We start from the raw sequence: 16,452 nt of genomic DNA on the forward strand, positions 1-16,452 counted from the left end.
AGTTGTCGGTGGAGATCGTCCACCCGCCGGTCCAGGGAGCGCGACCGGTGGGTGGGAGACAAGGAGCGGCGAGAGGGGGACCGACTGGAGCGCGGGTTCCTCGAGGACTGGGGGGTCTGGGAACGCGCCTGGGCCCGCCTCTCGTACCCCGCGCAGCTCCGGTGGGAAGGTCCCGGCAGAATGGAGCGTGCTCGAGAATCCTCCTCGCGCCGGCGCTCCTCCCCATGAGAGAGGAAGGAGCGCGGGTTGAGGAGGACAGGCGAACGCTCAGGCAACGGCGGCTCCTGAGCCCGCTGCGGCGCCCGGGACATCGCACCCTGCAGATTCTGCACCGCCTCCGCGAGGGTGCGAACCTGCTGGGCTAGCTGGTCGAACTGGGCGGCTTCGACCGTCTGAATGGGCGGTGGGGCGGTGGAGTGTTGCTGAGAGTGTGTTGGAGATGCAGCGGCCTCCCGGCCAGAGGCGCGAGAGGCCCCGCGACCGGAAGCATTGGAAGCTCCACGACCACCTCGCCGTGCCATTACGATCGCTCTGAGATCCGGTGCCCTCCTTCTAGCGCCAACTGTTGCTGGGGGTCCAAACCGAGAACGATTGGCACAGCGGTGTGAACGGGGTTCCCTTTGAGTTGCTTTGGTTGCGCTCCGCCCTCCGCCGTGAAACCTGCAAGCAAGCCTCGCACCACCACCAGGGTAGTAGGGGCCCTCCGACGATCAAGTCAGGGGAGATCGAAGGAGAAGGAGAAGGAGAGGTAGCAGGTAAGATGATACTCTGGAAAATCTTTTTTTACCCTCCCCCTTCCCCCCCCAGCCCCATATATATCAGGCTGGGGGGTTTTTCTGGGGATTGGTCATCGTGTGGCACGATGGGGTTGCCACTGACGTGGCCGTTACAGGGCGTCGTGGGGCAGCGTTGGGTACGGCCATGGCAGGGCGTAGTGGAGCTCCGCTTTGTACGGCTGTTACAGGGGATCGTGGGGCAGCGCCGGATTCGGCCGTTGCAGGAAGTAGTGGAGCAGGGGGCCGCGGCGTGCCTCAGGGGAACAGTCTGTTGTTGTCAAGAGATTGCCGACCCGAGGTCGGATTGCTGGATCAAGGGGCAACCGACTCGGGGTCGGACTGCGGAGCCGAAGATATCCGACCCGAGGTCGGATTGCTGGATCAAGGGGCAGCCGACTCGGGGTCGGGCTGCGGAGCCGAAGATATCCGACCCGAGGTCGGATTGCTGGATCAAGGGGCAGCCGACTCGGGGTCGGGCTGCGGAGCCGAAGATATCCGACCCGAGGTCGGATTGCTGGATCAAGGGGCAGCCGTAGTCTTCCTGGGCGCGCGTGCCGGTCACGTGGGGCATGGTGGCTAAGTTCCCCCGTAACAATTAGTAATACCAAAGATGCAATTCATAAGGTAGAAACCTATGTAGTTTTTTATGTCTATAATAATTTGAGAAGAATTAGTAGCTCGACATATCCAATTTTTAGATAGACACTGTTGAAGATTTTTCTGGTCATTATACTATTCTTAGACAACAACCAAGCCCTCACGTTATCTTGTTGCATTGCTTGTCCTCTGGTGACACTGTAATATGAGAAAGTATCTTACCAATTAAATTATTAGGATGATGCAGGTAGTTTATGATTGTTAGAGAGTTCCACGATTTGTAGCTATCAAAGATAATCACTCAAGAATCAAGACAATTTATCGTACTCTTAGAAACATCAATTCTCTTCAAAATCTCAAGTCCATGGATATGTCACATGAGAGGTGCTATATCCATTGGTTTCTATTGATGACGAAATCACTGATTTTGCGATGGCTCTTTTTCTGGTTTGCAGGGTTTCCAGGGGTGACAAGGGGAACCTGTTTGTATTAAAGATGGTTGATCCAACATACAGGGTCCCTGTCTAATGACAAAGTTCTGAATATGATGTAAATTTCTTTCCTCGACCGATATAAAGCTGCGCATTTGACTCAAGAAACTTGTCCTCTGCTCTGCAGATAATGTATGTAGCTGGAAAAGGCAGTATATAAATTTTTGGATGTACACATCTTTTTGGCAGCAAATATGCCGAACCATGAGGAGGCGATTCTTATGACCACCCTCTCACATTGAGTTTGTGAAAAAGGTAACAATTAATAAGAGGAGAGCTTCATTTGGACTGCATGCTGTAGTTATATGGTATGTTGCATGTGAATTTCTCGTGGTGGAATTAAACTGCAAATGGTAGCTACAGTAACTGCGGGCTGGTAACTGGCCAATCCTCTGCGGAGTTCAAGACTATGCCAGCCCACTTTTATAGGCAACAAATTTTCCCCTACATTGGCCGAAAAAGGACGTGAGAGCACGCATCAAGGTGCGAGTTTTCTGTCAAGGGTCCAGAGGTACGTGGCTTTTGTCATATACAAAGGGTATAACCGCTGTCATATCATATCAGAGTGTAGGAGATGCCGGTTGGAAACTGGAATTAGCTCTGTCATTTCACAAAGTTTACCAGTTGGAAATGGAGCTTCAAAATTAGAATTATTCGAAAGAGTTTTATACTATACATCATCATTTAGGACAGTTTTTTTTGGGAGAGACTTGCGGCCATTTTTTTCTTTCTTTGTCATTTTTTTTTTGAATTTTTATGAGTGTAGCTCGTAGAGTCACTGTTGTATCAAAAAAAAAAAAAAGAAGTAGAATTATATTTTAATCAGAAGAAAATTAAAGGAATTGAGGCTTATCTCGATGTTTTGATCAAAACGAATGTAGCTCGGTAGCGATTTGTCTTTTGGGTGGGACATTCCCAGGGATTTGGATTGGGCTAATTATAGTGTGGGTTGGTCTCACATGATAATTCATATTTCTCTTAGATTATGACCATCATAAATATAAAATGGTTCTTGTTTAGGGCTTCTAGAGTCATGCACCTTGGTGGTATTCTTTCCATGAAAAAAAAGTTTTGAGGCAACCTAGATTTTTAAAGATTGCTCATCTTGGCTGATGTTAGCTTAGCATTGCTTATAGTTAAACAATGGCTACTTTTTGAATATCTACCTTACCTTACCTATCATAGCTTAACTTGGAATTCTTAGGTGCAACTTCAGCGGTTTAACTCCCCCACTCCTAGATTTATGGAATCTAAAATATGGAAAATATTTCCTGTTGTCTATGATATGCACATTAAAATTTTGTCAGATTTGGTGGTTTCATAATCAATCAAATCTCCTTCGTGACAAACAAATATTACACGCTACGCCAATCCCTTTATGACATATAGTAGGTGTATTGTCCATATGAGCCCCTACTATTAATCTTAGGACTTGTTTGATTTGTAGAAAATTTTTTTTCTGCAAAGCTGATATCTAGATATACGATGACCGAAAAAACGGTCTTTACATGTTGGGTTAACTATAGAAAAGTGGCACATTGCAGAGTAACTTATATTTGTGGAACATTTACTTTTCTGAAAAAATTATATAAAATATTAGTCATGTCCTTAATAATAATAAAAATCTCATTCTATATAAAAGTTTAAGGGCATTTTTGAAAAGCAATTTTTTCCCATTTCCAACGGATGAAAATTGAAGTTTTTCATGCCCCGTAGAGATTTTTCTTTTCTATAAAATCTGAAAATCTTATTTTCATAAAAGGCTATATTTTTATCTCTTATCTTTGAAAATTTCCACGAAATATGATTTTTTTTTTTTTTTTTCTGTTGATCATGCTCCTCTCCCTTCCCTTCTCTTTGAACTAAATGAGTCGTTAAAAATATACCTGGAATTTAGCTTGGCAGCCTATATTCATATTCTCCCATTAAATGTTCTCCAATTTGAATTCCTTCCTCTTGTTTACCGCCACGTGTCCGACGAGCTCCACGAGCAGCTTGAAGGATGGACCCGAAGTTGGCATAAAAAAACTTTATGCGGGTGTCTGGAAAATGGTGGTGTTCGGCGGAAGGGTCGGGAAAAACGCGGGGCGAACCAAAGAAGTGAAGGTAGCTGCAGCAAACCAGCGCAGCGCTTTCTTTCCAGTCACTGGCGATCAAAAGCGCGCGCCCGCGAGAAGCCCCCGGCGTGTCCCCGATGGCTTGGATGGACGACCTCCAGACCGCCCTCTCCGCCCGTGGCCTCACCGTCGCCTCCATCCCAGGGAAGGGCCGCGGTCTCGTCACCGCCCGTGACTTCTCACCGGGTCGGTCATCCCATGCTTATCTCCTTCTCTTTCGCGGTGAATTCACACCATCGAAAAACTCTGCTGCAAACCCCTCCTGCTTTCTTTGAGTCCAAAGTGCTCGATGAAATGTCTTGCAAAATATCCTCAAAAACTACTTGCCTCGTCCGATAGGCAGATGGCGAAGCTGAAAATTTTCATGAGTAGGGTCATTGAAGAGCTCGCTCCACAAACTGGGGTAATTAGTGTCTCCTTGTCTTCAAGTTAGGACAAACAAGTGTGGAGATTGATAGTCGATAAAAGATGACATGATCATGATGTTAATGGCAACTGTTGTTGCTGTCCAAGTTGATTGTGATCTTCACGGATGTGGAGTCTACTAAGATTCATATTTTCCTTGGATGAGTGGTTAATGCTATAAAGAGGGGAGTTAAACACCAGCTGAGCCAGAATATTTAAGCACCACACTTTGGTCAACTTGGTAATGCACCTTGAAGAATTTGCCAGTTTTCCTCTAGGATGTGATAGCTGTGGAGTCTATAGTTTCTTATTTACCTCGAATTGATGGATTGACTGAAGAAGAACCAACTGCTAGAAGGCATAATCAATTTCATGATCATTTGCTCATGTATGCCTTATAGCTTATAGAGGGAAGAAATTTCTGGTTGCCAAATTCCAAGCTAGGTGCTGTGGACACAAGCGGATACATGATCTTTTGCTCATAGAGCGAAATACGACTTCCCGGTCAAACTACTCTACTGCTTTGAGGATGGCCCCACTTGATAGTTCCTCCACTTAGCTTCGAATGTACCACTAACTCCTTTGGAGATTGGTAGAAGAGAGGAAATAACATGGAATGTTGGAGAGTACAACAACGAATTTGAGGAATATATTGGATGCCCAAAAACAAACTAGTAGATGGAAACTATTATTGGTTCATGCATCTGTTGACATTTTAACCGCATCTCACCATTCACTTACTGATTAGTATTTGTTGTATTCTAGCTGCAAACCTAGACTGGAATGTGTTTATCGTTTGACATCTGACTTGTGAAATTATGATACTTGATGAGCTGGTGAAATAATGCATCCCTAATTTCTGTAATTCTGACACGAGTTATATCTTGCAGGAGAAGTCATTATTTGTCAAGAGCCTTATGCATCTACACCTAATAAAATTTCTGGTGGCTCAAGTTGTGATGGATGTTTTGCATCCAACAACCTAAGGAAATGTTCAGCTTGTCGGGTTGCATGGTATTGTGGGACCGCATGCCAGGTGTCATATTTTTTTGTCAATTATTTTTTCCATAGATTGTAGCATCATAAATTCACTTTATTGCTTTCTTTGTTTTGGTAATGCCCATCAGTACAAGAACTAACTCAAAAAAGAGTATGGTGATTGACTCTTGGGGCTTTTTTGGTTGCCTGTAAGTGGATGGATGGGAACTCATTTTGCAAAAGGAACTTTGGCTCCCAACTAGCAAGTCACTTCCTGTATTTTTGAGCCCAATTCTTCTCAATGAGTGAACTTACATGGGGCCACTTTGGGACAAATACTTAAAGTAACTTCACACATACCTGCAGTGACCTTGAATGCCTGCTCATGCGCAACCAATTGTGCCCTTAATGTCTGATAAATGTTCATCATATGTGCTCTTTTACTTAGCTTTTGTGCATATATATATATATATATATGTATTGCACAGTAGGCTTATGTATTTATATAAATCCATGTTAGCACCTTCCTGCATTAGAAGCACACAGAGATAAAAACCTTTGTCGATCATAATGCAGCACCAGACATTGTGACTCATGAAAAATTATGTGAACATTCTTGTGGTAGTCTTCTAATTTGTGAAGGATGTTGTTGCATCCATATGCTAGATGCATGTATATATATATGTACTGCAGTCTTTTCAGGTGTGCAATAGATATATCAGAGGATCAATGATCTGAAAAACAAACCTGATCTAATTGAATGATAAATCTTTTGACTATAGCTCTAAGATCACTTGGATTGTTTCATGAAAGTAAAAGAATATGCCAATATGTCAAGGTTCTTTGTATACTAAGAATGTCAATATGTCAAGGTTCACTATGTACTAAGTCCCCAACAAGGATAGATTTCTACAGCAATTGTAACAGTTTTTCCATTCCAACATTTTATGGCCAGCGATGATAAAGTATATGATCTTCCTGGGAGTTTGAATTGTGATGAGATGTTTGTAATTTTGGTCATTTCCAACTGTTCCATTCTATGAACTGCTGCCTTCAAACCCTTGATTATGCTATGCTAGTTGGGTTCGTCTACCAGGAAAATGCAATAAAGAATGTGATAGTGACTATGGGGACCATCAAGGGCTGTTGATCTAGGAAGATCACCGGATTTGGTGTGGACCACTTTAGCCACTACGAGTATTCAAAATGATCACCAAACTCGATGTGGATCACTTTGGCCACTACGAGTATTTAAGAGAATCACCAAACTCGATGTAGACTAACTACTTTGGCCACTATAGATATCTAGAAGGATCACTAGACTCGATGTGGATAACTTTGGTCACTACGAGTATTCAAGAGGATTACTAAACTCAATGTGGAACACTTTGGCCACTACTAGCAGGGCTGGATAGAGTTCAGGAGCGAGATCGCCACATCGGAAAGCCGAGTCGCAGGTGGCCAAACTTTTGGAGGTCATAACTTGGACATATGATGCTCGATTAAGATAATCTTTTTTTTAAAAAAATTGGATAATTTGTCAAGATCTACAACTAGAAGCTTAAGTTGGAATGAAATTCTATCCTCTAGGCTCCGAAACAGGCTGGCTAAACCGAAAGTTTTCTTTTCGAATAAGATTTTGACCGGGTGCAGCTCTCTATTTGAGAAAAATCAGTCGGAGCGACAGAAGACAGAGTTGATGTATAAATCGAGATTTACCTCCTCAAGAATTTTAGCTTTTTCTAGAATATTTCTAAATTTTAGCTTTTTTAGAATATTTTTATTAGTCATATTTATTTTAGGATACCTAATCCTGTTCGAACTAGAAGAGGAATCCAACCTAAATTGTGAAAGGAAGGACCTTACTAGTATTATAAATAGAGGCTATATACCTCAATTTAGTGTATTTGGAGAATTAATGAAAGAAAAGAAAATTTAATGCACTACATTCGAAATACTACTATCTTCATCTAGTTATCTTCCGAGAAATTCGAGTTGAACAGATTGAAGGAAATCTTCATTCTCCCCGATCGGATCAGCTGTGGACCCCAAGGACTCTGGAATTTACAAGTGATAATCTTCCTACCCTTAATTTCAAAAATAGGGCCCACCCAATTTTCAACAAGTGCATTGAGGTGGAAGTATAAATTATTGCAGTTGTGGAAATATGAATTCCACAGCCTATCAGATGTATAGGCAAAATAATCACATGGTTCCCACTTTCTTCCATCACTATAATGATGGTACAGAGAGTTGGCGAAGAAACAAAATGACTGCTGTAAGTTTGACAATTGCTTATTTTGTCATCTAATGTTTGGACTATGTTTTATTGTTATCAGAAATCAGAATGGAAGTTACATCAACTAGAATGCCAAGCTCTTGTGGCTCTCAGTGAGGAGAGAAAGAAAAAGCTCACTCCTACTATTCGTCTAATGGTGAGACTGATACTAAGGAGAAAATTGCAAAATGAGCAGGTGAATTACATATTTGATATTGTTTGGACTTTGGAACTTTGGATAGCATGTTCTGCAAACTTCTTGCATGTTCATTTCCTGTTTTTCTTTCCATCTGCCCAGCTGAAAGCTATGTTGTCACCTTTTCCTGCAAGTTGCTACAGTTGCTTGGATAGAACTTATTTAGATCATTAATTTTGTTAATAATTTTCTGTAGCAGCTCTTTTTCTTATGTAACAATTGTGCATATGATCCTGTTAGTTTCTATTTCAACTTTTCATCCTCTTTATGTGTACTAGTGATCAGTAGCTCTTTTGTTTGAATTTCTCATTTTTCTTCAGTTCTTTCTTGTTGTTTCAAAAATTTTTATTAGTATTAATGCATAATGGCCTCTTATCAAACTTAATTTTCTTCAACTCTCCTTGTTGTACAAGGTAGCACAGATACGTGATTAATAATTAATTGAGATAGGTACGATGCTGCCTATGTTGCTATGCTAATTTTTTTTGGGAATGCAGAGCGAAAATCTTATATATTTCTCTTAATATCTTATTATACTGTTCAATAATTAATACCCATACCATGATATTTTTGTAGGTACTACTAGAACCTATATTTCTCAATTTCAATTGATTTGCTCGAAGCTACCAATAAGTACAATTGCTTTCAGTTACTAACATATGACCAATTCTTTTCAATGCTTCGCAACTAGCAATGGAGGATTGAACTATTTTATTTGCACCTCAATTTAGTTGGGGAAGCACCATGCTGATACTTGATACATACCATCATCCTAAGATATGCAACACTCCCTTTATACAAACAACTAGCTGCCCAAAATATGCAAGAAAACCATATATTTGACATCTACACTACCTTAATCTGCTAGTAAATCTAAATAGCTTACACTATAGATGCATGCTAAATATGTCATATCAGCACACGGTATGGCCAGGTGCCAGTATGGGTGCCAAAACTGGTACTTGAACCTTCTTGGTGATATCTATCTATCTATCTATCTATCTATCTATCTATCGGTATGGATATATGGTAAATTGGGTTTTTCCTTGTCGATGTTACATCTCTCTTTAGTTAGCTATTAAATTGTTCTATCATTATAATGAAGGCTTTTTATTTATAAATAGACTTAATTTTTCAGATTTTGTCATCTTCTGTATTTGATTTGATGGTTGTGTTTAAGTACTTCTTGGTGTCCCTACACAGGAAATGAAGTCCTAATGCTACAAAGTAATGTAAAAGATTATACGTTTAACTTTGTATTAGACTAAGTCTGCGAAGTATGGCTGAAAGACTCTCTCTCTCTCTCTCTCTCTCTCTTGCTTGTGTTTGTGTTCAAATATGTAATGTTGCATGGTTTCTAAAATCCTGTTGAGACAAGATGTGTTGATTCATTACTATACTGGGGTTACAATTTATTTATGAACCAACTATTAGAGCAATTTATGCATTAGAGTTGTGCACTGTGACGTACTTTTCTTGTCCTTTTGTTTAGGTTATTCCAATTACTGCAATAGATAACTACAGCTTGGTGGAGGCTTTGGAATCTCGTATCCTAGATTTATTTTCATTTGGTGGAAAATTTATTTCAGTGCCATATTTCTATGATACATTCTTTGTTTTATAATTATATGCACCAAGATATCTCTGATGTTGATAAGGAACAGCTAGTGCTTTATGCACAGATGGCCAACCTTGTCAAGTTAGTACTTCCTTCACTGGAGATTGATTTACAGGAGATCACACACAATTTTTCAAAGGTGAATTTGAAATTAATGTTGCATACTTGCTGTACAATTGTCTGTGTTTTTTACTTTTTTTAAAAAAACTAATTTAGGCTATTGCACACAGAGACAGTTTGTCATTTATTTTTTCTTACATCTAGGATCAAATTGTCATTTCACCAGAACAAACAATGCAACAAAAATACCTGGGAGAAATAGGAATAAGCAGGACATCATGTGCAAACCATAACCATAAGGTCCATAACCATAAAGCCTTGTCTCAAAATCTGGACATAAGTTATTGAGTATCTCTAAAAATGGTTTCATCACATTCATGTTTAGAACTCATCCTTTACTGTACCATATTTGGCTTTTTTTTTGCTATTTGATTGGATGAAAACCTATTTAATTGCTTATCTCATATCTGGGTGTTATCAATACCTATTCGATAACTTCATTCCATATCTGTGGGTGTATGTATGTGGGTGTTTGCATCCATGCTGTGTAGAATGTTTAGTGCATTCTGCATAAAGACTTATGTATGTCTGTATATTTGTGTGAACTAGAAATAGTTGGGAAAAGAAATGATCAATTTTGTACTAAAGTTGCCTAGGCACCTTGATGATAGGCAAGGTCTATTACCTGCGGTTGGCTAGTGATTCATTAGTATTTGTGCTTTCTTACTGGCTCATAATGTATGTTGACCCTCCATAGAATGTTGTTAATTTCCATGAAGAGGCAACTTTGGGCAAGAAGGGAGTTTATCACAAATCAAGAAGGTCAGCTGATGGGTACGGAGACTTGTGTAGTTCAAGCTGATACAACTGGAGCAACCCTTTAAGGCTCCCCTAGACTTGGATAAACATAAGGGAACATGGCAGATCGAGTGACTTACAAGATGAAGAGCCCTATAGGAACAGAATTTTTAAGTCAAATGTATGTCTCTCATCTGCAAGAGTCCTGATGCTGTTAGTGTAAAGAAAATATAGATTGCCAATGGATCTTAAATCAGATTGCTTTTGGAAAGGGATAGTGATAACCGATCACTATGCTTGTGCAAGTGTTGTTCCAGAAATTAAACTGCAAATGGGGTTTCCAGATGCTTGCTCAAGATGAACATTAGAAGGCCTATGGCATTGGTTTCTGCAAGCTTCTATATACCAAGTTGAAAACAATAGGTTATTATGAGAGGTGAATATATTGGACATCTTCTTGTGTTCTTTAAGGCTATAATTTCATTAGTGAATCCTTTCCAAATGTTTTTTTCCAGTGTCTGGCTAAGGCAGGTAGATTGGCTCTCGTATCTTTTTAATATTTTGTTGCTTAGTTTAACACTTGAAAAGTAAAAATTGCTTGGATTTAAATCTACAAAAAGGTCCCAAAACCAATGTTGACATGAATTGTTGACTAATCCTCATTCTGAAGTTCACACCAGAAATATTTACTAGCACACTCTTTATTGCCCAGAGTTTTCAACTGTATTAGGTTGCTGGCACTGATATGTGGCAGCCATTCCACACCCCGAAAGCATATCACCGCACATCCACCTTTCACTACTATCTCAAAGGTAATCATTAATATTTTCACCTCATACATGTTATATATAATTTGCATACAGACACACATGCCCATAAACAGGGATACTGGCATATCCAACACTTATACAGAGTTAGATGTTTATATCTGTGTACACATGTATGTTTGTTTGCATACACATATTCTTTACGACATGTTGTGATAAATATGATGCAGCTGGCATGCAATGCTCATACGATCTGTGATAATGAACTTAGACCCCTGGGGATTGGACTATATCCTGTAATTTCCATCATTAACCACAGGTTCATAGCTTGTATATATGTTCTTTATTATTTTTCTGCAAAAGCTTCTTCTAGTGAATTCTTTTCTTAGGTCTAAATTGGAGAAATTTCTGTGCTGGAAATATTTGGAATTTCAGTTGTTTGCCCAATTCAGTTTTGGTATTTGAAGGTCGAGTAGCTTTTGTCCGTGCTATGGAACCTATACCTAAGGGTACTGAGGTGGGTTCTTTCTCCTATATCTTCGCTTGAACTTGGTCATTATCATTTTAATTACAATATCATTCAATTTCCAGGGATATGGACTTGGTTTGAAGGTACTAACGTCTTTCTCCTTGTCAGGTCTTGATAAGTTATATAGAAACTGCGGCAACCACCCAGACACGACAAAAAGATCTCAAGCAGTATTTTTTCACCTGCACATGTTCTTGCTGCACAAAGGTTTTTGGTTAATTTATTTATTTTAGTGGCCTGTTCCCTTTGTTTTTGGAATTCACTTTCTGCTTAGTTTGAATTTTTCATGACCTGGTTTTGCTGTCAAATTGTCAAGAATTCATATGAGGAGCTTCGAGAAAATGCTATCCTGGAAGGTTATAGATGTAAGGACAAGAAATGCAATGGCTTCTTGCTTCTTGAGTCAGGTTAGTCCAGAAATGACCTATGTAAACTGTGTTAACTAATGAAATTCTTCTTTATTTAAATTTTCATTTTAATGCACGATGTCAAATGTTTAACTGAGCACTGTATGCAGATAAAAAAGCTTTTCTGTGCCAGCAATGTGGCCTTGCTGGGGATCAACAAGAGATAAAGAAGATTGCTAGTGAAGTAGCAGAATTATCAGAAAAAGCTTCTACCATTCTGTCCTCTGGCAGTATCCTGATCTGTGTTCACCTGCTAAAATAGCAGGCCATAACATATGCTTGAATTTCATGATTTATAATTTATGTTTTCTTGTTTTATGGAATTATACATATAACTGTTGCAAGGACAGTGATTCATCAATTGGTTCTGGCTATTTTTAATTCTTATGCCAATTTCAAAATCTTGACAAGAAAATAGATTATTCTGAAGCAAGTGCTATATACAAAACCATCGAGCAGCTCCAGGTTAAGCTCTGTCATCAATTTTCAATCAATTTGCTGCGAACCCGTGAGATTCTCATAAAGGTGTGGTCACTACTTGATCACTTCTTTGTGTATCTCCTTGCTTTCTAACATTATCCTTTCTAACTGATGTATGAATAACACCACATATTTTGGAGATAAATTACTACCTTTTCTAATGATTACTACTCTTTTCAAATTATGTTTTAGAATTTAGTTCCAAAAATACAAAGTATGCTGAACAAAAACACCACATCCACTTTTGCATCAGATAATCTACATATTTATGTTTGTATGCTTTAACATTTGAAATAGATAATCCGTTGCTCTTTCTGTCAGAAATTTACTGTTGTTTGTCTATTGATGCAAATCAATTCATATATGATTTTTGATACTTGTGCAGATCTTGATGGAGCTAAAAGACTGGAGAGGTGCCTTAACATATTGCAGATTAACAATTCCAGTTTATCAAAGTATGGCAGATATGCATTCATTAATAAATAGTAAACCTATGATGCTTAGTTCTTTGAATGGCTTTTCAACCATTAGTGTTTAGTTGTCCTTATATGTTGGTTTATGCTACTGAAAACAGTATACATTATAAACATTGGATGCTAAGACCTAAGTTACCTTCTTCATATATAAGGTTGTTTCAGGAAAAGATCTACCTTTCTGTGTTGGTATAACTTCAATCAACTCAATGTCTTATGCTTCCACATTGTATTGATCAAATTATGTGCCATGCAGTCACCATGAAATCTACATTCCTACTGCAATTTACCCTGCTTATAATACAAATAATTTGCGAAGTATGAACTCTATCAAAATCTAGATTTTATTTAACTGTTACTTGATGTTACTGGCTTATGTATTAATTCCTATTTCGTGAATATATTCTATTTGTCGTAACTTTCTCATTATCTATTGCTTTTTTGTTGTGCATATTTGCACGCTAAAAACGGTTAGCTTTAGTTTATAAAGTCAACCTCATATAAATGGGATAAATCTATTGGTTAAGGTGTAATAAACTACTTATATTGACTTTAGCTGCAATGAACATGTTAGAAATTCAGGTGCATGGGTACAAGCGGGATGGCTGACCTAAATCCAACCCAAAATGACCAGATTGATACCCAGAAAGCAACTCAGTGAGGCAGTTCTGGATTCAAATTAGAGTCATCTTTGATTCAAGTATAAATCATTTAGAAATTGACCTAAACTATAATTATATTTGACCTAACTATAAATCATTTATAATTCAAAACTTCTAGATAGTTTTGTTTATGAACTCAGTGCTTTAAGTCTAAAGCAGATTAGAATTTAGAAATATAAACATTAAAATCTCGTACCAAAAAACAAGTAAAAATAAAAATATTGAAAATTTTGGAAAGGATGTAGGGAATAATTCCATTTCAAGAATGCATAGACATCATACTAGACTATTAACACGTTGTCTGTATGTATAGCTTTAGTGGTTTTAATCTGAAACTAGTAAGAATATGTAATAAGAAAGTTGGAACTAAAAGAGAAATAGTAAAACAATACGTTAGACATCATTTAGAGATAAGTAAACTTACTGAATTCTTGAGTGATGAGAATCAGTTAATTGCTTCTTCCTTGCTGCAGGAGTCTATCCAGCAGTTCACCCGCTGCTAGGGCTGCAATTCTGTGCTTGCGGGAAGCTTGAGTGGTAAGAATCAATTAATCCCTTTTTCCAACAATCTTTTGGTAGTTTCTATGTGAACATTTGTGTTCTTTGCAATCTTGGTACATCTGGTTAGCTTGTTCAGGATAACCTATAAAAGTTATAAGCTCACTTAGGTATCTCCAAAATATGCTAAACAATGAGAAAAAAAGAGTTGATTTTTGTAAGGTTAGAAACTAATGTGGACATTGGGAAATGTATCAAAAGACTGACTAATGGATTAGATGGTCTTTTTTTATGGTTGACCTATACAGAGTTGGAAAGTTATCCATCTAAGCAAAACACTGTTGCAACTTTCTTGGGTGGCAGCAGCCTAGTGCCTTGCATATGTATCGTAGAGGTTTGGTAGTACATTGTGGAACTGTGATCAGAAGATTAAGGCTGGAATTCTGGATAATATAGAAGTACGTGTGGTGATGTACTGACGTATAATTGGAAAGGCTTTGTTTGGCTTCATTATCCTGAAGCTGGGTCCCACCTTAAAACAACGAAAAGTCCCCCCTGCAGGCCCCAGCCATCCAGATTTCTCTGGGCCCCACCAGATTGTATGGGAGAGGAAAAATGAAAAAAAAAACATGCAAGCACGTCCTAGACTCTAATTTTACTTTAATTCCTAAAATACGATGCCAATCCTAGCTTAAAAAGAAACAAAAAGTGCAAGGCAATATACTTGATCATTCTCTGAAAGGTTGATAAGAGTATCTTCTCTTCAATGTAAAAGAATCTAACCTACTTAATTCTCTAACCCTGTAGTAGTAATTTATTTTGCTAAACTTTGATCAAGACTATCAGAGTACATTGGGTTTTAGGTGCTTGATCTGAAACGGATTGTTCTTTAGTATGAAGCATATTGAAATTCATGCTGGAAGAAGAATATTCTTAGATCTAAGTTAATGTTGAGAAAATGCTTCCGCGAATTCAAAGAAATGAAATGATAAAACAGTATCTCAGCACACCTGCAGATGCAGTAAGTTTACCCTGCAAACCAGTTTTGACAGAAACTCCAGAACGACTGGGTTTTGGATCATTTCTGATGAGATGAGTATATTTTAGTTTTGGAATCAGTGTTTTTGTTAAAACTTCAAACCATGTCTTTTTTTTTTTTCTTTTCTTTCTCTAGGCAGAACCTCACCTTAAATGCTCACTCCTCTCTCCTTTCCTGCATGTGTTTGGTACTATTTGGATTCCTAGTTATAATGTTTATGGCTTTCGAACTGCACTTTTTAGTAGTTTTTTCGGAGGGTTTACCTGGAGTTACTGAGCTGGTGTTGGAATTTCCAAGCGCTTCCACTTACTGTTTATTAAATCCTTTAGGAAGTGATTCCCCCCATTCCTGTAATTTTGTGAATGCAAGCTCAGTAATCTGTCCATACCCTCCTAGGCCTCCCTTTCTCTGTCTCTTCTCCTTGACTGAATTGTGGGCTACAGGTTGTTATCTGCCTGCCTAATTGATCATTATTATCTCCAAACTCAACTGTTTTAGATGCATTTCAATGAATGAGTTGCAAGTCCAGATCCCAACTAGATTAATGGTTTGTTTACTAAGTGAAGCCTGTTTGGAAGCTGAGACAAAACTTGTGAAGTGAAATCACTTGAATCGAAAATTAATTGTCATTGGTTATTTGTGGAAATCTTGGCAGCTGCTAGCTGAAAATATATTTCTCCTCCTCCTGCAGGGCACTTGGGTGCACTGAGGATGCTCTCAAATCATTCGCCAAGGCAATGGATGTACTCCGAATTACTCATGGGACCGGTACACCTTTTATGAGAGATCTATCAAGGCAGCTTGAGGAGGCACGCGCTGAAGCTTCTTATAAGCTCTCAGCCAGTGATTGACAACATCGCAACTAATTTACTGACTTCCAGAGATGCTGACAATAGAAATCTTCCAATATTGTCGAGAATCCTCAAGTTGCCGCACATTCTAGCAGCCATGGAAGAGATCTGTGTAAAACATTGAACTGAACTGTCGGTACGTCGTTCAGAATGTTGCTGTAGTTAGTGGTTGGAGCTTGCTCGCCCCAGATTTTTATCTTTTCTTTCTAATTTTGCTTAAATACTGAATTATTGAAACATGTATTACTGATATTTTTTTATGTATTCTTAAATATTGTGGTTTGGATACAAAAAGGGTAAATGAAAAAACTTTTTGTCATGTTAAAGGCCTGTGGTTCCATTTGTCATAGTGACAATATTCTCCTAACTTTTGGATAGAGGTTACCAAATTGCTCATGATTTTTCGACCGGCTGGATGAGTCCCTGAATCAT

General features: G+C 38.8%; 2 protein-coding genes across 7 annotated transcripts in view; both read left to right on the forward strand.

Annotated features, from left to right (window-relative positions):
• The window catches only part of LOC103701843 (putative plastid-lipid-associated protein 4, chloroplastic), a 21,680-nt gene extending 16,258 nt beyond the window's left edge, over positions 1-5,422 (forward strand). Inside the window, exons 6-8 of one of the 3 annotated variants that reach the window (XR_015972220.1) lie at positions 1,829-1,889; positions 1,992-2,119; positions 5,277-5,422. Coding sequence is in view for 1 of the 3 variants with exons in the window: in XM_088709058.1 (XP_088565184.1) it covers positions 1,829-1,889; positions 1,992-2,024 (94 nt within the window). In the remaining 2 variants the exon portion in view is untranslated. Of the gene's footprint in view, positions 1-1,828; positions 1,890-1,991; positions 2,158-2,227; positions 2,707-5,276 lie in introns of those variants that run through there. The other 2 variants (XR_015972219.1, XM_088709058.1) reach the window with 2 other exon arrangements.
• Positions 3,859-16,346, forward strand: SDG37 (SET domain group 37). Of its 4 annotated transcripts, none has more exons than XM_008784042.5 (14): positions 3,859-4,167; positions 5,277-5,422; positions 7,704-7,838; positions 9,331-9,385; positions 9,477-9,595; positions 11,312-11,400; positions 11,517-11,598; positions 11,719-11,817; positions 11,927-12,017; positions 12,128-12,247; positions 12,436-12,542; positions 12,883-12,952; positions 14,106-14,169; positions 15,861-16,346. In XM_008784042.5, the coding sequence occupies exons 1-14, from the start codon at positions 4,059-4,061 to the stop codon at positions 16,018-16,020; spliced, it is 1,446 nt and encodes a 481-aa protein (XP_008782264.3). In that variant the 5' UTR covers positions 3,859-4,058; the 3' UTR covers positions 16,021-16,346. The 4 variants fall into 4 exon arrangements, with proteins under 4 accessions (XP_008782264.3, XP_088565180.1, XP_088565181.1 ...); XM_088709054.1 differs by having other exon boundaries at positions 12,883-12,910; XM_088709055.1 differs by lacking the exons at positions 9,331-9,385; positions 9,477-9,595.
• Positions 16,347-16,452: the final 106 nt, after the last annotated feature.

The sequence above is a fragment of the Phoenix dactylifera genome, chromosome 12 (assembly GCF_051530095.1).
Source record: "Phoenix dactylifera cultivar Ajwa chromosome 12, Ajwa_hap1_PhDact_Kaust_v1.1, whole genome shotgun sequence".
Classification (NCBI taxonomy): domain Eukaryota; kingdom Viridiplantae; phylum Streptophyta; class Magnoliopsida; order Arecales; family Arecaceae; genus Phoenix; species Phoenix dactylifera.